The sequence below is a fragment of the Lactuca sativa genome, chromosome 2 (genome assembly GCF_002870075.4).
Source record: "Lactuca sativa cultivar Salinas chromosome 2, Lsat_Salinas_v11, whole genome shotgun sequence".
Classification (NCBI taxonomy): domain Eukaryota; kingdom Viridiplantae; phylum Streptophyta; class Magnoliopsida; order Asterales; family Asteraceae; genus Lactuca; species Lactuca sativa.
The window spans coordinates 190933714-190954787 of NC_056624.2; the positions used below are offsets into that span (position 1 = coordinate 190933714).

Below are 21074 nucleotides of genomic sequence, written 5' to 3' on the forward strand. Positions count from 1 at the left end.
ACCCCTGCAAGCTTTGGGCTGTAGTGGTTTGAAGAATTAGTACTCTCCAACGGTTTGAGGAAGTCGTTTCCTCTTTTCTCTTTTTATTCTCTCTCTTTCTTTTTCCTTTGTACCATGTTCTTTAAAACTTGTATCTTAATTGTTTTGTGTTTTTTTTAATTGAATGGGTTGAGTGAGTTAGAAAAGACAAGGTTTTCATGTGTTGTAGGTTGGAAATATGGAAGAGAGAAAGGAGAAAGAAAAGTTGATGTGGTAGTGAGTTGAGTGTATCGGGAGGTAATGACTCCTTCTTCCGTAATATCGTAGGTCAAATCTTAGTTATGGATCAATTGGCTCCATTTGTTAATTGTTTTTTTCTCACTAGTTGTAGAAAAGAGAAAAAAAAAAGAACTCAAATAACAACAAGAACTATTCATAAATGTTATAAAATTCATGAACATCCATCGGGTATAAGACCGAAACCAAAAATAAATCATATGGTTGTTATAATGATCAATGATCTAAGCAACATGTTTTGAGATTTCTTACAATAAAAATGTCAACTCATGAAGACTTGTACGACCCTTATCAGTATAATGTCTACAAACGGCACACAAGCAAAACAAAACAAAACAATTTCTATCAAACATGCACACATGAGTTTTATGCAAATGAAGGAAATCTCGACACAAACAATGCAATTTATTTGGAATAAATAATACAAATTGGGTAGTTTCTATTGAACATACTATTTATTTGATAAACTCATACATCCTTGTCCCATTCTTAATGGACCTTATCAGTTACAACGAAAACATAATTTCTTTCCTTGGATATTGAAAATACACCAAGTACTTTGACCATGCTTTCCTTGGATTTGAGTTTCAACTAGAGATGACTAACTTAACATGAGTTATGGCATGGGAACACACTAGTTATATATGTCCTTAGTGGGACTCATGAGGGAACATATTCAAACCTATTGTCACATTCCTTGTTGAGGAACAAAGCATGTTACACGTGAGGGGCGCGCGGTGATTTTTTGCTAAGTGGAATATGTATCGAGATAACAAAGTATTGGACTAGAGTTAATTGCGTTGTAAGAGATGAATACATGTATTGTGGAATGAGAGAGAAATAATATTATTACATGAACATTACAAAATATCAATCATAAACAAACTTAAGCAATTATGTAAAGCAACATCAACTATGCATAAGAGAGATAGGACAACCACCATATGTCCTAATTGACAAAAAAAACATAACTTTTTCTATTATTGTGATATTGTATATTTGTAATTATTAAACTTATGTCTCTTTAGAAGAATGTGGATGACCTAGGTCTCTTACTGAAGTTTTTAGTTATGTGGATTAATCACCAGAAAGTTCATGTTAATTTTGAAAAATAAAATGCGGTGAAGGTGGATCGAACACCTGACCTTCAGATCTTCAGTCTGACGCTCTCCCAACTGAGCTATCCCCGCTTGACGAATAGTTGTTGAAGCATTTCTATATTATAGGTTTAGCGAAAGGATTCATATTTACCTTCTGGTTACCATAGTTTGTTGTTCCCCGGCCTTCGGCAACCGCAATGGATGTGGACAAACGGACTACCACCATATGCACAGTCGTCGCCATTGATCACACCGCCTTGTATTACACAGTGTGTTCCTTCTGTGAGAGAACTCTCCCCGAAACCAACACCGCGCCGCCGTCCGTAACTTACTGTGATCACTGCAATTTCACTAGAAATACTAGTACTGTTCCTCACCGCGGCGGCGGCGGCTCTACTTCTAAACGCTTATTTCGCGTCCTCATGTCCGTAGCGACAGAGACGAAGGTGTTTGAGGTGGTTATGTTTGACAGGGCTGCTAGGGTTCTCTTTGGTTGCTCTGCTCAAGATTTCGTTGATTTCGCCAAGCTTCATCCCTTTTCCGGTTAGTATCATTTTAAAGAATATCTTATCTATAAACTTTCATTATTTTCATTTGATGTTCTTTGAATCTTTGTGTAAATACGTTGGCAACTAGTTCATCACTGCTTCCATTATTGTGTGTCCTAACTCCTTAACAGATTGAAAATCTTATGTTTTCTCAGGTGAGACTGCAAGTAAGATTCTGGAGGGAGAGATGTTAAAGGTGACACTTTCAAAACCCAAGAATGGCAATGCACAACATCAACGAGTTGTATCAGTTGTTCCTTTGAAATCTGGGTTTCATCCTGCAATGGATACATTGAGGGAATTACACGGAGTAAGACCTGATTGTTAAATACCCAATGTTCTTCATGCTTAAACTTTCTCACTTTATTGTTTACATTATTTCTTAATACTCCCAACATTACAACAAAGTTTTATTTTTTATATTTGTGTTAAGGTAAGTTCTCCATCCATCCACATCTTTAACATCTGCAATGAAGCCTTTGGTTGATCCTGTGGAACCATATGCCCAGCATCATGCACCTGATTTACAAAAAAAAAAAAGAACAATTTTTATTTTACCATAAAAGCTCATTGGATACATACATACATATATTATATATATTCATATATTGATATGTTCATGCACAAACCTTAAGGAAAGTGAGAGGGCCATAGTTTTTTGCCAATCCAGCTTCTTTCCCATCTACTATAAATTGATAGACTGTAGATGCAGCAAAATTTAGTTGACCAGACCATTTCATGCCTTTGACCCATCTATAGTTCCCTGTTAATTCAGAGAAAACCAAGTCCTTTCAGAAAATGGAAAAAAAAAACATTGCTTATTTTCATTATTTCATCTGTATCTTACCTAGCCAATTGCAAATAAAATCATATTCTCCAGCATAAACAAGCATCTGAATACCATCTTCCAAAAGCACTGGAATCCCAACTTCAAGGTTTCTCATAATGTCTTCCTTCAGTGCTCCATACACCTTACCATTACACGCCCCAAAATGTATTTCCTCTGGTACCCCTAATGCCTTTTTCACTGATTCCAAGTTCAAGAATTCATCTATCCTTGACAAGTCACCACATCTTTGCTTCCTCAAATCATAAGGCTGTTATACAACAATTGTTTCTATTACATATGAATTGCACTTCCAGTTATGATTGTAGGATATTTATTTGCTTACTTACACATATATTGCTAGCATACAAAATCTTGGAGTGAATTTCCCCACATATGTTCCAGGCATCAAGGCAACTGGCTTTACCATTTGTCCCTGAAAAATAGAACACCTCAAGTATATATACAACATTCACAAAAACATAACAAGGTTAAATAATGAAAAATTACCACATTTGTTTGCTGCTTCTTCACACTTTGGTACTATTTGAATCAATTCATTGTAATCTTTTTGTGTAATTAACTGATTTACCAAAGCGAAATCAACATCCGCCTTGAATTGGATTCCAGGTTCAGTGAGTCCGTTTCCAATTGCAAATCCCTATCCAGTTAATCACAATTCCATGAGCAAAATTGAAAATCCTTAAAACTGTTGGAAGATTGTAATGAACACCACCTTCAAGTTTAAATGAATTCCATCTTTGTTCTTGTTCCCCTGGTTTATACGGGTAGCAAAAGCTGGAATGTAGTGTCCTCCATATGATTCTCCAGTTATGTAGAGGTCGTTTTTCACATACTCAGGGTGCACCTTAAAGAACTCCTGTCATTCATTAAAAATTTCAACTTTAGTTTTTTACATTTGGGATTTTGAGATCACATAATTATTCAAATTACCTGAAGGAAGTCATAAAGGTCATCTCCTACACCTTTTTCATCATGTCGAATGTCTTTTTCACTCGAACTGTAACTGAAACCAGTTCCAATAGGTTGATCAATGTATATCATGTTTGCAACCTAGAAAATCAATATGCATGTTATAGTTACTTTTTTTTTTTCATTCAATGGTTATATCATATATGGTAGAATGGATGAGTTAAAAGACCTGACCTTATCCCAACCATGGTCATTCCACACAAGTGATAAGTTATTGGTGAGTTGAAAAGGACCATTTTCATAAAAAAGAGCTATTGCACTGCTACAACCAGGTCCTCCAGTCAACCATATGACCACAGGATCATCCTTCTTGTTTCTTGATTCAAAGAAGTAGTAGAACATCCTTCAAACATAGTTCATATATTTCATTTAGTTACTATTTGATATTTGTTTATGTGTATATATATATATATATATATATATATATATATATATATATATATATATATATTTCATTCTACATGTTGTGGTGATGATAAAGATACCTTGCGCCTACAGTGTGTTTGATTTGAACATATCCAGCAAGATGAGCAAGGTCATGAACTGAAGCACCTGAATCCCCAAGAACTTGGAGCTTTAATGGCTTTTCAACAATTCTGGAACCCGTAATGCTGACTGAAGAAGAATCGGATATGTTTGGCTTAATGATGTTAAGATCGAGTTTTGGGTTCAAATTCAACTCCTTAATGAGTTCATATCCTGTTCTTGAGGAAGGATCATGTATCTGAGATGCAAAAGATGCGAAGGGAGAATGACTGATAAGGAAAATGAGAATAAGGTAAATGACAAGATCCATTGTGGTTAAATCTTGCCTTGTGTTTATGTTTATGTGAAGGGGTATGGGTTTTGGAGATTTATATAGGGTTTAAGATAGATTTCTACACGAAATCCCAATTGCACACGATTAGTTTTAGTTTCTAATTTCTATATTTGAAGATTCATTGCTAACATCTTGCATTACTAGTTATGTGTAAATGTGATAATATTAGGCTATATTTTTCTCAGAATGAGATCTTGTTGTTTTACAAGGTAAAACCTTCAATGGAAATACATAATCCCACAAAAGCAAAATGTTAGAAATAGTCCACATTCTTGTTGTGGGTCGCTCTCCATGAACAATCATTCATTGTTTAAACAATTAAAATTTACGTACGCAACATGCTACCATGAGTTGTTCATCTCAAAACGCTACAATTTTGTGTCTTCATTCAATGTTGTGTTCTTTTAATCTTTGCATTTACATTGTAATAATTTATACAAAATTGGCCATTTGTAAAGTATAGTGCTCATTTGCTACAAAAATCCAAGTGACATTGTGATATACAGTTGAAGGCAAACCTCTCTTACTCTACTAGCATTAAAGCTACAACCATTGATGAAAAAAGAAAGATAAAAAGAATCAAGAAAACACATCCAAGATCCATAATTAATGTTTCTCGGATGGGTTTTCTTAACCAAATCACTACTTACACAAATGGGTCCCACTCATCCTTGTCATCTCTTGCCTCAGTTTATTGAACTCTTGTTCAAGTTCACTCACTCTACTTCTCATCTTCTCCATGCCAACTCTTAGTAGCTCATTCTCATGTACAAGGCCCAATGGATGATATGTAGGGTTATTTTCGTCATCCAACACATGAAGGCAACCCGCTAAAGCTGTTTTTATATGCATTTGTTCAAAAAACAACACTTGGAGGACAACTCTAAGTGGTAGGCGTACATTTTGAGAAGCATGAGCACAAGCATCAATGGAAAGTTTCTCCCACTCAATGATTTTGCATAGACCTTCTTTTTCTTTCTCATGCAACCACGAATGAGCCTGAATCAAAAAATCATTTACTCAAAAGAAATAAAAAAAAACCCTTTTTTGAGTATATAAGAAATAGACCTCAAAATAAATATCCAAAGCTCTGTATAGTCCATCATGCAAAGATCTTGAAGATTCCGGAAGAGACTTTGCAAGTGAATGTATCTTGTCAGGTTTCAAGTTCACATCAGATGCAATCTCTGCTATATAACTATCCACAAGCTTAGAAACATTTTTTAATGTTGTAAAACCCATTTCTTCACAAGTTATAAAATAGTTAATCATCCTTTCAACAGTATCCGTATTATATAATGTATCAGAATCAATATAACTAGGAATCATGATTCCATCTAATGTAGCAAATTCTAGTTGCATTCCTATCCTCCTTTCAAGTGATTCTTGACATTTATTGCTAACACCCAACATTAAACCAACACGTAAAAGTCCCAATAAGAAACGACAAAAAGACTCGTCCTTTATTTGTGGGAGAATATCCACAATACTTTCCAATACTACCCTTTGATCAACTATGTCATATTTTGTGGTAGACCTAGTTTTACTAAACTGCCCGCTTTGCCATCTGCCTAAACCATGAAGACATTTCCCAGAATAGTACATAATAGCACCTGCAAATCAGTGGCAAAGTTGTAAATGATGGAATGTATGATGATCATACAAGAAAAAATGTGGAATTGATGAATTGAATTATTTCACCTGTTAACTTTTCGGGTTGGATGCCTTTAGATTCCATTGTCTTGATAAGCCTTTTGAACAAAACAATACTAAGATGTGAAACATCTTCAAACCACCAATCCGATTCCGATGTTTGGATTCTTGCACCTGTGTCGATTCCATTCCAGAGAATGCTACCTCCAGGGCTTTGTAAGCAACCATACATCATCATCATTGGCCATCCAAACAAACTCGGGTCTGTGCAAACCATTGCTGACATGGCATTCAAGCATTTACTGATTATTTGGAGATTGTCACTTTTTGTTACAATGGTTTCACAACTTTGAAGAGCAACCATGCAATCCTTCCAGTTTTTTAGTATATTTTTATGGAAGTAAGTCTCTGTTTTTGAGAATAAGTTATCATCTCCATATTCATCAGTCATTTCAAGATAATCTGACATGTGATACACCATAACAATATTTGTAGGTGTAAGTTCAATATGGACACCATAACAGAACTTAGAAGCAGCCAGAAATGAGGTGGCACCACCAGGGATGTCCTCCAGGATGATGGTGGAAGTACCTTTATTGTTATTTTCAGTTTCTTTCATCAACTTTTCTATTTTCCCACATCTTGATAGTAAGGGAAACTGGAGAAACATGCAGTTTAAAAAGTTTGGTATTAATGATTGACACCAGTTCACACAGGGTGAAATTAAACATTGAAAGTTAGAAGAAAAAGTACACCTTGTGAAGATGGAAGTTTACTCCATCTATGACAATGGTGAGATCACTTGGCAAAACTGCATTACAAAACCTGGCACACAAATGATTACCAAATGATCAAAAAAGCAAGTGAATTTGGAAATCATAATGTTAAGAGGAGTAAAAGAGAAAGCATTTACCAGTCATTGTCTTCATTATAGAATTCCAAAGCTTTTCCTGTAGGAGCCATGGATGATCCTTTCTTTTCCAATTCAAAAGATGAAAAACTTATCATCTATGAGTCTATGACCATGCCTTCTTGTCTGATTGCGAGCTATAATTTAAACAAGAAGACCCATAAAAATATAGTCGGGAAAACATTTATAAACAAGAGTCTGAGTCAAATTAGGTCGTCTTTTTGGACCATTGCTTGATTATAGACAAAAAGGTGATAATTGTGTCTCCTTCAACATTATTATCTGTCTGTGGGGCTTTTTCCCCCATAAAAAAGGTAAACTTTGAGTGCCACAGGACAACCCATTGTCATTCAGCAACCATCACAACCGGATATCAATTTGGTCCGATGTACTGTATAATTTAAACTATGAATATCCGAAAGAAAAAAGGAAAGAAATTAAAGTAAGAAAGAAGAAATTATGGAGACGCTTTCAAGTTGCCTACTTTCGGCTTCGTGTTTTAGATCTGTTTACCAAAGCACAATGACCCTACATATGTTTTATTTTTTATTTTTATAATGACTGATAGTGATATTTCATATTTGATCTGGTACCATTATAATAAATGGGAGTGCATCACATGTATTTCACATCCACTCAAACGTGAATTATATCGCTTTTATAATTAGCCTAATGAACTTATCAGTTATCAATAATTTTTTTCGTATGATTTTAAATTGGTATAAAGTTATTGGGATTTTGGGATTGGGGTGATAGCAATTAGCTAGCATCAGAATGAGTAGTGAAGACATAAAGACATGGCCAATGATAGCCAGGCATTTTGTCGAACAGGTTGGGTGCTATAATCAACAAGGCATGGATGAAATAGCAAGACGTGCTTTTGGTTTGTTTATTCAAACATTCGATCTTTACATTTGCTTTTTATAAACACTGATGATGCTCCCACACTAACTTAAAAGTTCAAATCGACTTTAATGGCTGCAGATGACGCAGTTGCTAACTCTGCCAACTTGAAATTTCAAATTGAATTGAAGGATCCCCTGTTACTAATCATGGTTCATGAGTCGATCCCCGCCCATGTTTGCCCCGATTTTCTGCGTCCCACGTGAATCCCATCAATAAAGTAAATCACATCTTAAATTGATTACTTCAAAAGTGAATTGCCCAAAGGCGTTTGTAGAACTGGATATTCAAAGCGAATTCTACTTTCCATTGTAGTGGGCAAGCACTTTTTTTATCTGAGAAAAGGTGGCGAAGCACTGAACCCATTCAATTCAACTTCTTTCGTGGACAAGCACATTCAATTATTTCACAAATGGAAAACCTCCTAAACACTAAACAAAATGATTAGAAAAACCACAATATTACTTTTATAGTGCACTAAACCTTATATTTTCGGAAATTTTTATTTAAGGTTTTCTAATCTTAAAAAAACCTAATATATTTTCATGAAAGGATTAAAAAATCATTATATTATTTTTTTAGTGCATTTAAACCCTCATATATATATATATATATATATATATATATATATATATATATATATATATATATATATATATATATATATATATATATATATATATATATATATATATATATAATCTAATGAATTTTAACAATCAAAACGTTGAGAATCGATTACCTAGCATTTTCGGCTATCTAGGATATACCGAGCTCGATGCCTTAAATGATACTTTTAAAAAAAATAAGGGTTTTAACATACAAATAAATAATATAATGGTTTTTTTTAAGATTCTGATGAAAATATGTTGGGTTTTTATAAGGTTTTCCCTTCACAAAATTATGCAATTTTGTATAAATTTAACAATATAATGATGTATTGTACTATTAGTTAAATATTTACTGTTATGTAGTTAAAATAGATAATTTAAAATGGTGTTTGAGAGTGTTTTTCAAAATGACTTATTTATGTATTGGTTTTTCAAAAAGCGAATAAATTAAAAAATGACTTATATATTTATTAGTTTTTCATAGTTAAAAAGCTTTTGGTAAGCATCAAAATTTTAATGTAAAAATGATTTCAAAAAACCAAAAATTTCTAACTTTTCTAAAAAAGTCAATATGTTAATTGAAAAGTAGGGGTGACAAATCGGACTATCGTGTCGTGTTTTTGTCTGACATGACACGACACGATAAAGTTTTATGTAACACGTACACGACACGACACGATCTCGGGTTTTTCTAACTAACACGAAAACGAACCGATTAAAAAACGACAAACACGACACGACACGGTAAAGATAACATGAAATAACAATTAATGTATTTAATTAATATTTATTCATATATAACACGAAAAACAAGACAAACAAGAAAAACACAAAAAAAAAATGTTAAATTGTGTCAATTTCGGGTCAAATTTTGAACATGAACACGACACGACGTCGTGTTGTTTACACTTGACACGAACACGACACGAACATGAATTCGAATTTCAATTTCGTCTCAATTTCATTTCGTGTTGGATATTTTTGTCGTATCGTGTTATCAATTGTCACTCCCATTGAAAAATACGTTCAAACACCCCATAAATAGTATCTCCTACCATAAAAATACATTTATATAAGATTTTTTTTTAGTAAATATTGAAAGTTAGGAGACTTTTTTTTAATGCATGTCTAAAATTATATTTAACTATGTCCGTATTTTATGTGAGAATAAATAAATAAAACTATATTTTAGAATTTTATTTGGTTATTACAATATGAAATTTATAATAGTTTATTGGTTTGGAAAAATTAATATTATTTTTATGCATAAGGTGATGTCGTTTTAATGCTTTATATATATATATATATATATATATATATATATATATATATATATATATATATAGAGAGAGAGAGAGAGAGAGAGTTAGGTTCAAATGTTTTTAGCAAATAGTGTGTGACTAAATGCACCAATGAGAATTTAAGAATAATAAATCATTAAATAAATTAAAAAAGAGTATAATGGTAAACTTCCTATATCTAATTATGGTAAAAAATAATTCAATGAATATCTCCTTAATTAGTTTAACCCTACAAAGCCCACATCTCTAACCTTAAAGAGTACGGCGACTTCCTTAAATCATCAATATCTCAGTTCCTCCTTTCCACCAGAAATCATCGATACCTCAATTCCTCCTTTTCACCAGAAATCAAGTCTTTCACAGCTGCATGTTCGTCGGCCTATTATGATCGGAAAGAGGCTAGAAGTGAGGGTTCGATGGTGCTGGTGGATCGCTAGCATAGGCAATGGAGGGAGGCCAACAGCGCAGGGCTGCTCCCCTCGGCTCCATTTTTCTTCTGGTCCGATTGTCTTGAAACACAAGGGCGGTTGCAAATTGGGAGTTGTAAGGCGACAGTAAGTCGTATGGGGTGGTGGCAATCGACAGGTGGGTGGAATCGGTGATGGAGGAAGTTGTTCGACAATGATTCAATCAATAAGTAAAGGCTCCTTCTTTCTTTTTGTTCTTGTTTGATTTGGCAGAATTACATAGGTGTTCGTTTGATTAAGAATCGATGGATGTTTGTAGAAATACCTCAAAGAGAATTTGGCAGCTTTGTTGTAGAAATGGCCTGAAATAAATTTTGATTTCTATGTTGCACGCCAGGTGTTTGTAGAAATGCCTCAAAGAGTATTTCTTTTATTTTCTTCATTAAACCTTTTGATATGTTTTTTTTGTTGTTTTATTAACTCCTTATTTGTTAATTACCTGAGTAACATTAATCTTTGCTATTGGTATTTGATTTTTTTAATCAATTTAGGGTGAAGATTTGATTAAGGGTTTATAAGAGATTTTCACAAATTTGAGACATTTTAGAACTTAAACATTGTATGAATGAGAAAACTCTTCTCAAAAGCATTTGTAATCACCTGATTAAATAAGCAATATGTGGAAAATATCAAAATCTAACCTTCTAATATTTGAAAATTATTAAACTTAACATGTTCCACTGTTCACAATTTTATAATCTTGATTTAGTAGCAAATTTTATGTAATCTATCAGAATATATTCTATGTATTCTTCCAGAATATATAAAATGCTAGGAATTGCAAGTAACATTATAGTAATTCTGACAGAATGCATTTATACATTCTATGCTTTAGAATGTTTATATATAGAGAAATACGATTGCAAATGGAAAATCACATGCTTTTAATTCTTTATAGTGGCATGTAAAGTTATAACTAGCAGATTTTATTCTATGTATTCTGCAAGATTGTATTCTATGTATTATGCAAGATTATGTTCTGTATATTCTACCGGAATGAATTATATGTATTCTCCCAGAATGTATAAATTAATAGGAATTGCAAGCAACATGTTTTTAACCATTATTAGTTTTTGTTGCATTTGTGATAGGAATGGTCGGAAGAATAACTTGAAGACCTGATAAGAATGACTTGAAGAATGAGCCAAAGATTGATGACACTCACAGTTTAAGGATGTTCTTATTTTTTAAGAATTACACTTGTATTTATTCATTAACTGTATATTCAAGAATACTGATTTTTTATGATATTCTTTTAGAATATGTATAAATATATTACAATGTAGAAGGCTATTAGTACGTAAGAATATGTATGAATTTGTATTTAAGTTCGAATGTATATGAAAATATTAAAATGTTGTTATTTTTTAACTAGGAGTTCAAGAATTCTGTTATTCTTCGTTAATATTCTACTATAATTAAACTCTGAAATAACATCATTTAAACAAAAATTCATTCTGACGGAATAAAATCGGTTATGTTTACAAATTATGTTTAGAATTAATTAAAATTAATTTAAAAAATTCAGATTTTAAAATTAAAAGTGTTAATGATCCCTTAAAATCCGAAATTACCTTTTTTAAAATAGGTTAATTGACCAAAATACCATTTTTCTGAAATTTGTGTGATTATATGGTACATACTACTACTCTAATGTAATATCATAGACCCTCAGATCATAATCATTGATTTTATTCATCCGGTGGTCCAAATCTGTGCATTCTGGCACACAATAGTTAGTAAAAACAAAATAACTTAAGCCTATATATATATATATATAGGGAAAAGGTTATTTGCAAAACAAAAAAACCCTAAAAATCATAAAAATGTATAAAAAAATATCTAGAGATCACAAAACTTTTTTTTGACATTTTTTAAGAAACAATCGCAGCTTTTTAAAGAAAATCGCTGAAAATTTTTTTTGAAAAAAAACTTTTTTTATTACTAAAAAAAATTGATTTTTTTTCAGCGAATTTTTATAAAAAGCTACGATTTTTTATAAAAAAAATTCAAAAAAAAGTTTTGTGATCTCTAAGTATTTTTTTATGCATTTTTATGATTTTTAGGGTTTTTTGTTTTCCATAGAACCTAACCTATATATATATATATATATATATATATATATATATATATATATCATTTTAACACATTTTCATATTACTTTTCATTATTTAAAATCATTATAATTATATTTTTTTGGACGACCGTAATACCTTCCTTATATTTTGTGCAATAATACTCTTCTTTCTATTTTGTAGGCATGATTCTGATAGGATTTCATGAACTGGTACGAAGCCCGTCTGGAAACTAAAACAATGCAAACGTGGGCATCAACGGACGTAAAAGAAAATGTCAGAGGTAACATACATGATTTTAAGGGTAGTATGTCGGAAAAATGTATTACGCCAAACAATTTCTCAAAAAAATTATACTACGCGGGAAATTGGAAGGGTAGCACATGCCATGTGCAACTTGTTGGTCTGCCCCTGACATAGGTGGAGGGCGATTTTACCATTGTCGAAGTTACCAACACCGTCATAGTCACACTTGTCATACACCATTGATACGAAAGTCGCCTGGAACAACACTTCTTTTTGGGTGATTATGGTTCAGAATGTATGGTTCTTAAATTCTTTTAGTGTGGTTTCCAAAACCATGATTAAATTAGTGTTTGTTCATGTTCGCTTTTGTGGTTTGAATTAAAAAACCATGTTTATGGTTGCTTCTGTTGATTGAATCAATGTTTGTTGATCCATTCAATGTTTGTTGATAGTTAAAAGTATTTTTTTGTTGGTTATTTTCATAACCAAAACATAAAACGTGGAAGCATAATTTTGGATCTTTAATCTCGAATTTGATTAAAAGAAAACTTAAACATATAAGAATGATTAGATACCTTGTTCCATTGAGATTTTCGGATCTAGAGACTAGGAAGAGTTTTCCAGTTGATCTCAAGAGCTCTCTCTAAAATCCCCCATCAATGAACCATACATATTTCTTAGTGTATTTTCGTGTGTTTTGATTTGCTCCTCATCACATGTATTTATAGATGGATATAAACCCTAATGTGAGAGATGAAAGGGATCTTGAGGATCTTGAGTCAAACCGGGAACTCAACCCACATGGTAAGTAAATATTCTATAAATCCGTCCATCAACAATTTATATTCTTACCATAATAAATTGATTTCATGATAACATTACATATATATGATGTGGTCCCATAATTATCTAACAATCTCCCACTGGACCACAAATATATAAATGTACATATAACCGTATAAGCGCTTTAATGAATGCTATCATAATATTTGTACCCTTAAACAATCTCGTCCACTAATCATAATAGTATAGGATCAAAGCGGTTTTCGTTACAATTTATGTAACTAAACCTATCAATGGTCACATATACATATATAACTAACGACATAGATTAAATATGAAGTGTGGTTTTAAATCTAAATAGATTTCCAACAAGTTCCTTTTTAACTTGAAGTGAGATCAAACTTCAAATAAGTGCAACTAATAATGGAGTCAACCGAATTCAATTCTGTACAGAAAAACATATTCTTAAACAAGACATAACGCACCATAAAACTCCCACTAAAACCAATATCACACCAACGTGTGTAGTATGCTCATGAAAGACCTAGGGAGGTATTCCCTTTATGAGCGGATCTACTTTCATGGAGTTTGTTCATATGTGTTATATATATTTCCATTTTGCACTATTGTGTTAACAGAAGGAAACTTTATGTCAATATGCTTTGATTTAATAGAACTTCTGTTATATAACATTGTTGATTTATTATCACAACTTTAATGGTCTTTCAATACACACCCTCGTGACAAATTTTCGCAACCATATTCCATGCTATAAATTATGATGCCATTATGGAAGATGCTACCGAAGTCTATTCCATGAAGTGGTTCATCATGCTAAAATTTAAAAGTATCCCTATATGGATCCGTAACCATTTTGGCATCTAATAAAATCAGATTTTTAATAAAAATGATCTCCAAAACATCTGATTTCCTATAGTTGAGCATATAGACTTTTGTTATATATAGATATCTCAAAATTCATTTGGCTACTTTCTTATGATCCAAACTTGGGTTGTATAGATATCGACCCAAAACCAGAAAAATAAATTTACTCCCACTTAGTATGTGATACACAATATCATTTACTATATTTACCGCAAAACCAAAAGAGATAATAAATTGATGATAAATGTGGTACCACGCATAGGATATCCGAAGTTAAGGTTGTTGAGTTTGTGTATTCAAAATAGGATATTGAAAAACATTGTCGATCACTGATTCATAATTTGCATACTATCGAAAGCAATAATAGGAATCAAGATTGATTCCTCCTTAAGGACAATGTTTTAACCTTGTTTCTCCCCCAAACTCAACATCCTCAAAGAATGTTGCTCTATCCAAAATGAATGGTCAATATCCACGCAATTGAGAACTAACATAATGTCCTCATTGCATTCCTTAAAGTTAATCTCATTGAGTAAGAATCATAAGTGTGATTAATGTTAACAGGTATAATACCATAATTCAGATTTCTATTTTGAGCCTATAGGTAAATCTACTTTTATGCTCATTAATCCATAAACCGTAATCAATAATTTCAATTTATGACATTTTTACAAGGTATCAACACAACATTAATATCAAGTCTTTGGACAGTAATACTAACTTGCAAGAGATATCCTTATTTTAGAGATAAACGTTGACAATAAATCATGTCAATTAACAATCCTCTCTTTGGATTGACTTATTAATCACATGGAACCAAAAAATCGTCACACGTTTATCACCACATATATGTTTATTCGGCCAAATATCAGTCTACCTTTGGATCGGCTAATATCCGCATTAATATACACATAAACTATAAATTTTGATAATAAGAATTGACAATATATCATGTCAATTAATAAATCTCTCTTTGGATTGACTTATTAATGACATGTAACCTAAAGAATCGTCACATATTTATCATCAAACATGTATTTATCCGGCCAAATATTAACATAACTTTGGATCAATTAATATCCACATTAATAAATACAAACCATAAAATTTAGTTCTTTGTAAATTAATTTTCACAAAAGAGATCGCTTTGACGATATATTGTGTCAATTAATTTACCCTTAAAATAAATAATATGTCATAAATGAAATTTATCAATAACCAAAAATACGTTTATAAGTTTCCATAAACTCTATTGCATGCTTTTGTACAACTTTTTTTTAATAATTTTAAATATTTAATATCACCGTAATTTAAGTATTTACTCATAAGATTAAACTTGCAATAATTAAATATTACATACCAAATTTGACCATACAAGTTGAACATATTAAAATAGTTAGCAATTTCATACACCATAATTTTAAAAACTTATTCGTACCATAATTTCATAATTTAAATATATAAATTTATGGTAAAAAAATTGCTACTTCGTTTTAAGGTTAATTCTTACACACATGTCAACTTGTAACCATTTGCTACTTAAAATGTGGAACAAAGTTACGCTGAGCATACAATTGTATGTAGCCACAAAAATTAATAATTGAAAAAATAACCTAAATTGTAAATAGCAAAGGCTGCTGCTACGTATCCTAATGTCTGCAGTTTTACTAAAAGTTGGAAAAGACACGAATCTATAGTCAAAAGGTATAATCGAATCAAAGATATACAAAATAATAATAAACAATATATTTAATCTAGATTGGGTTTTATCATGATGAAGATTTGAAAAAAAAATTATAGTCTCCAAATTATATATACATATATTCTTTAAATATATCGTATGTATCTAAAAGTTTAGATACTTGATAAAACCCCTCATGGTCACTGTTATCTTTGATTTCTTTATTAGACTTTAATAAACATAAAGTTTTTTAATCAATTAAAAGAATAAAGCTTTGATATTATTACTGGACATCCACAAGTAAAGTAGTCAATTAAACATTGGCTTGTATTTTAAATCATTCACAACCGTAACATAAGAGACACACTTTAAGCATCACAATCTGGTACCATCTTGCTTTCAAGCAAGAAAAAGAATGTCCGAAAAGAACAAGAAGACAAAGTTACGTATACAAGTATGTTATACATCAAATGTTATTAGATCGGAAAATATCCCACAATTTTAATGGTTTATAATCTAATCAAAATTTTCTAGTAAGAGATTCAAGTAAGCTCTGATATCAATTATTGGTTATTTTCATAACTAAAACATAAAACGCGGAAGCATAATTTTGGATATTTAATCTCGAATCTGATTAAAAGAAAACTTACACATATAAGAATGATTAGATACCTTGTTCCATTGAGATTTTTGGATCTAGAGACTAGGAAGAACTTTCCAGTTGATCTCAAGAGCCCTTTCTGAAATCCCTCATCAATGAACCATATAGATTTCTTAGTGTATTTTCGTGTGTTTTGATTTGCTCCTCATCACATGTATTTATAGATGGATATAAACCCTAATATGAGAGATGGAAAAGATCTTGAGGATCTTGAGTAAAACCGGGAACTCAACCCACATGGTAAGTAAATATTCTATAAATCGGTCCATCAACAATTTATATTCTTACCATAATAAATTGATTTCATGATAACATTATATATATATATATATATATATATATATATATATATATATATATATATATATATATATATATATATATATGAAGTGGTCCCATAATTTTTTGTTATTGAAAACTTTGTAAACTTGTTTGACACAGAGGAGTAGAAACGTCCACGTAAAAAATTGTCTTAAGTTTTTTGATTTTTTGAACTTGGTATTTTATGCTTGGCTTCTCAAAATATTTGTATTTGTTTTCAAAGCAATCATGGAGATTTTCTTGTGAAGGAAATGAAATAATTTTTGGAGTTATATTGCGTGATTGAATAATCCAATATTAAGTCACTTTAACTCATGCATTGTCACGTGTTGCCTTGTGAAGGGTACAAGGGTTAATATGATAATTGTTTATGATAGGCAAGGAGTTGGTATACGAATTGGCATTTGGCAAGTGCTTTTGTTCCCTTTTAAGTATATTATCTCACTTTAAAAAGAAAATGACAAGTTAAATAAATATGATATTTTAAAAGTTTATAAAAAATATAAATGATGTTTTAAAATTAAAATTTATAAAAAAAATAAAAATAACAGTTAAAAAAATTTTAAAATAAAAAAAAGGTTTTAGACAGATGATATTTTAAGTTTTTATTTATGACATATGAAATTCTCCCTCGATCAAGTTTAATAAACTCTAATTATTCAACAAATAATTAGGTCCATACAAACAATTAGGTTCATAATACATGAATTACTTTCATATAAGAATGTTTACTAACCAAACAACATCGATTCTTGAATATTCTTTAACTAGTTTCAAATATCCTCGTCAAAACCCAAAACATGGTAAACCTAAGTTCATCAATATGATCAGACATCGAGATTAGGGTTACGCCTCTGGTTGTTGTGTTAACATAACAAAATAGGGATAGATTTCTTCAAAAAGTAGTTTTTTAAAGCCCTCTTGATACCAAAATCGCCCTCGAGCTCTTTGAAGTGTTTTGTGATAAAATGGGTGTGTGTTTTTGTCAGAAAAGTAAACAACTATGTGGTCTTTCTTCCATGACACATTCGAGCATATGTTGCGAAAGCTAAAAACAGTTTGATTAACGAAGAAAAACTAACCCAACAGTATTTATTCCGTATAGAAAATTAGAACATGTTACCAATATCTTCTTGTCAAGATCAAACATTTTCAGGACTCACTTTCTACAGAATCCTCATGTACATATGTAATATGTTCGAATCATAGGATTTCAATGAAGAAGACATGGATATTACTACCATAGTATGGGCAGCTTTCATGCAGCAGCAGTTGGTTCAGTAGTGGTTCGTGCTTCAAGCGTCTTCTCATATTCCTCGATAGATTTGAAGAGCTCAGAGAAGTTCCCTTTCCCGAATCCTCCACACCCTGCCTTCTGCTGCACCTTGCCTTCATCATCTTTCACCATACACCCAACTCTCTGAATTATCTCTATGAATATGGTTGGCCTGCCCAGATACAAATACAAACAACAATCCCAAATTTTGGGAATTCATCAATATGCAAGTTAGGGTTCTGTATTATTGAATATGCTGATAATGAATTCAAGAGCATTGGTTAATATGGGCATACCTGTCACCCACGGGTTTGGTGAAGATTTGAAGCAGAGTCCCCTGATCATCTCTATCGACTAATATTCCCAACTCCTCACACTCCTTAATCTCTTCATCTGTCAATACATCTCCGACTCTATTCTTCAAATTCCGATAATAAGTAGGCGGTGGCGACGGCATAAACTCAAAACCACCAATACCGCTGCGCTTCCTCATCTCTCTCAAGGTCCGAAATATGTCCTCACTTGCCAGCGCCAAATGCTGAACTCCGGCGCCTTCGTTGTGTTCCAGATACGTCTGAATCTGGCTCTTCCTCTTTGTTCCGTACACCGGCTCATTCATAGGGATCAAAACCATCTCGCTATTGCACGCTAAAACGACCGAATTGAGTCCGCTCTCGCTCGTGCCGACATCCTCCGCCGTGAATTCGGCGAACTCATGGAATCCGGTGATCGATTTCACGTAGTCTACAGCCGGAGCGAGTTCCGGGACGTTGCCTACGGCGTGATCAAGACGGCGGATACCGTAGTCAAGGTCAGGAAACGACGACGTCTTTTCAACTGGTTCAAACCCGGGCAAGAAATTAGATATGCCATCAAAGTTGGGATTCTTGTAGCTTATGTAACGCAAAACGACATCGCCGTAGAGTTTAACTTCAGACAGTACGACGTCGTTATTTCCAAGGGTGATTGGGGAAGAAGAGGGTTTAGCGCCGTGGGAGACGCTGACGGAGAAAGCGATTTCGGCGTCTTCGACTTCAATGGCGACTGAGCGGACTGCGAGGCCGTGGGAAGCGGTGAAGTTGCGGCAGTCAGTGTGGGAAAACGACGGGATGGAAGCGGTGGTGGAGGTGACGGCGGAGGAGATGGAGGGGGAATAAGGAGCAGTGAAGAGGAAGTTGAGTTGGCCGGAGCGGAGGAGGTAGGAGGCGTGAGTTGCGTTTCCAGTTGATAGATCGGATTTCTGAACGATGGGCATGCCGAGGCCCCAGGAGAAACGTCGGGCGGTGTTGGTGGCGTCGGAGCACCAGAACTCAATGTGGTGGAATCTTTTGACTGAGAATTTGTCGGACATGGGATTTGTTCGGATGAAGTTGTTGAAGCCAACTAGCTTGAAGGCGGAGCCGGTTTGTTCTCCGGCAACATTGGAGGGTTTAGCTTCCGTTCCCATTTTGGATTTGGATTTGGATTTGGATTTTGAAATCGTGAATTAGGTGTAGATCAAATATAGATGTATAGAAGCGAGTAGGAGCACGTCTCCAAAAGAAACAGGATATGAACCACACGGAAGTATCAACGATTGGTTTGGAGTGATGATATTGACACGTAACACTGGTTATCTCAAAGATTCAAACCAGAAATTAGATACTAATCTTTGTTTTTCAAGTTGCATATATACACTTTATCTAACAAATTACTGGCAATATAAGATCGTTATGCCAAATTTTTAAATTTAAATCGTTTAACAAAAATCTATGCATATATTTTTTCTTGAATCACATTCATTTGAAATTGTCATGTATTTTTTCCTTTCATTACATTCATTTGAAACTCCCATGACTTTTCAATTTCTTTTTAATAATTATTATAAGTTGGTTGTGTAATCATATATAAACCAAATTTCAATATTAAAAAATATATTTTTTTCTACTTATAAAGTTTGTTTTTAACTTTTAACATATTATACTTAATTTATTAGGTCTAATATGTTGTATGTAAACCATTATCATTTTAAAGCTATAATTTTTGATCAATTTGTATAAAATATTTAAATTGTTAATTTAAATATAACCTTACATGATCAACTTAAATATAAAATTTAGTTTAACTTAAACAACCTAAAGAATATTTAGTAAATAGTTAAAAGTAATAAATTGTAGTGTCTTTTTAATAATAATTATAAATTGGTTAATAAGGATAAATAAATATCAAACCTAAATTAATTTGAAACTCCCATGACTTTTCAATTTCTTTCTGATAATTATTATAAGTTGGTTGTGTAATCATATATAACCTAATTCCAATATTAAAAAATATATTTTCTTCTACTTATAAAGTTTGTTTTTAACTTTTAACATATTATACTTAATTTATTAGGTCTAGTATGTTGTATGTAAACAGTTATCATTTTAAAGCTACAACTTTTGATCAATTTGTATAAAATATTTAAATTGTTAATTTAAATATTATCTTACATGATCAACTTAAATATAAAATTTAGTTCAACTTAAACAACTCAAATAATATTTGGGAAATAGTTAAAAATGATAAATTGTAGTGTCTTTCTAATAATGATTATAAATCGGTTAATAAGGATAAATAAGTATCAAACCTAAAGTGTAATAAAAAATAAACTAAATTTCAATATTAAAATAATATTTTTACTTCTACTTATAAAGTTATGTCTTTAACTTTTAACATATTATATTTAATTTATTAGATTTAATATGTTGTAAAGATAA

General features: G+C 32.1%; 4 protein-coding genes and 1 non-coding gene across 7 annotated transcripts; 1 reads left to right on the plus strand and 4 right to left on the minus strand.

Annotated features, from left to right (window-relative positions):
- The first annotated feature begins 1375 nt into the window (after nt 1-1375).
- LOC111901436 (uncharacterized) lies at nt 1376-4691 on the plus strand. 2 transcript variants are annotated; one of them, XM_023897286.3, is made up of 3 exons: nt 1376-1919; nt 2080-2234; nt 4242-4691. In XM_023897286.3, the coding sequence occupies exons 1-3, from the start codon at nt 1574-1576 to the stop codon at nt 4248-4250; spliced, it is 510 nt and encodes a 169-aa protein (XP_023753054.1). In that variant the 5' UTR covers nt 1376-1573; the 3' UTR covers nt 4251-4691. The 2 variants fall into 2 exon arrangements, with proteins under 2 accessions (XP_023753054.1, XP_023753053.1); XM_023897285.3 differs by lacking the exon at nt 4242-4691 and having other exon boundaries at nt 1387-1919; nt 2080-2344.
- Nucleotides 1394-1466, minus strand: TRNAF-GAA (transfer RNA phenylalanine (anticodon GAA)). Its single transcript has one exon. It is a non-coding gene; the product is annotated as a tRNA-Phe (tRNA).
- On the minus strand, nt 2176-4561 carry LOC111901434 (serine carboxypeptidase-like). The gene is made up of 9 exons (XM_023897284.2): nt 4229-4561; nt 3918-4086; nt 3705-3824; nt 3487-3630; nt 3261-3411; nt 3101-3186; nt 2772-3021; nt 2554-2687; nt 2176-2443 (listed from the first exon to the last, which is right to left on the minus strand). The coding sequence occupies exons 1-9, from the start codon at nt 4537-4539 to the stop codon at nt 2342-2344; spliced, it is 1467 nt and encodes a 488-aa protein (XP_023753052.1). The 5' UTR covers nt 4540-4561; the 3' UTR covers nt 2176-2341.
- Nucleotides 4692-5012: 321 nt separating the features above from the next.
- On the minus strand, nt 5013-7574 carry LOC111901437 (BTB/POZ domain-containing protein At3g44820). Of its 2 annotated transcripts, XM_023897289.3 has the most exons (6): nt 7130-7574; nt 6972-7041; nt 6808-6874; nt 6265-6678; nt 5632-6176; nt 5013-5562 (listed from the first exon to the last, which is right to left on the minus strand). In XM_023897289.3, exons 1-6 carry the CDS (start codon nt 7222-7224, stop codon nt 5206-5208), a joined length of 1548 nt encoding a protein of 515 aa, XP_023753057.1. In that variant the 5' UTR covers nt 7225-7574; the 3' UTR covers nt 5013-5205. The 2 variants fall into 2 exon arrangements, with proteins under 2 accessions (XP_023753057.1, XP_023753055.1); XM_023897287.3 differs by having other exon boundaries at nt 6265-6874; nt 7130-7572.
- Nucleotides 7575-18118: 10544 nt separating this feature from the next.
- On the minus strand, nt 18119-19974 carry LOC111901438 (4-hydroxyphenylpyruvate dioxygenase). Its single transcript, XM_023897290.2, has 2 exons — nt 18633-19974; nt 18119-18508 (listed from the first exon to the last, which is right to left on the minus strand). The coding sequence occupies exons 1-2, from the start codon at nt 19781-19783 to the stop codon at nt 18319-18321; spliced, it is 1341 nt and encodes a 446-aa protein (XP_023753058.1). The 5' UTR covers nt 19784-19974; the 3' UTR covers nt 18119-18318.
- Between the last annotated feature and the right edge of the window lie 1100 nt (nt 19975-21074).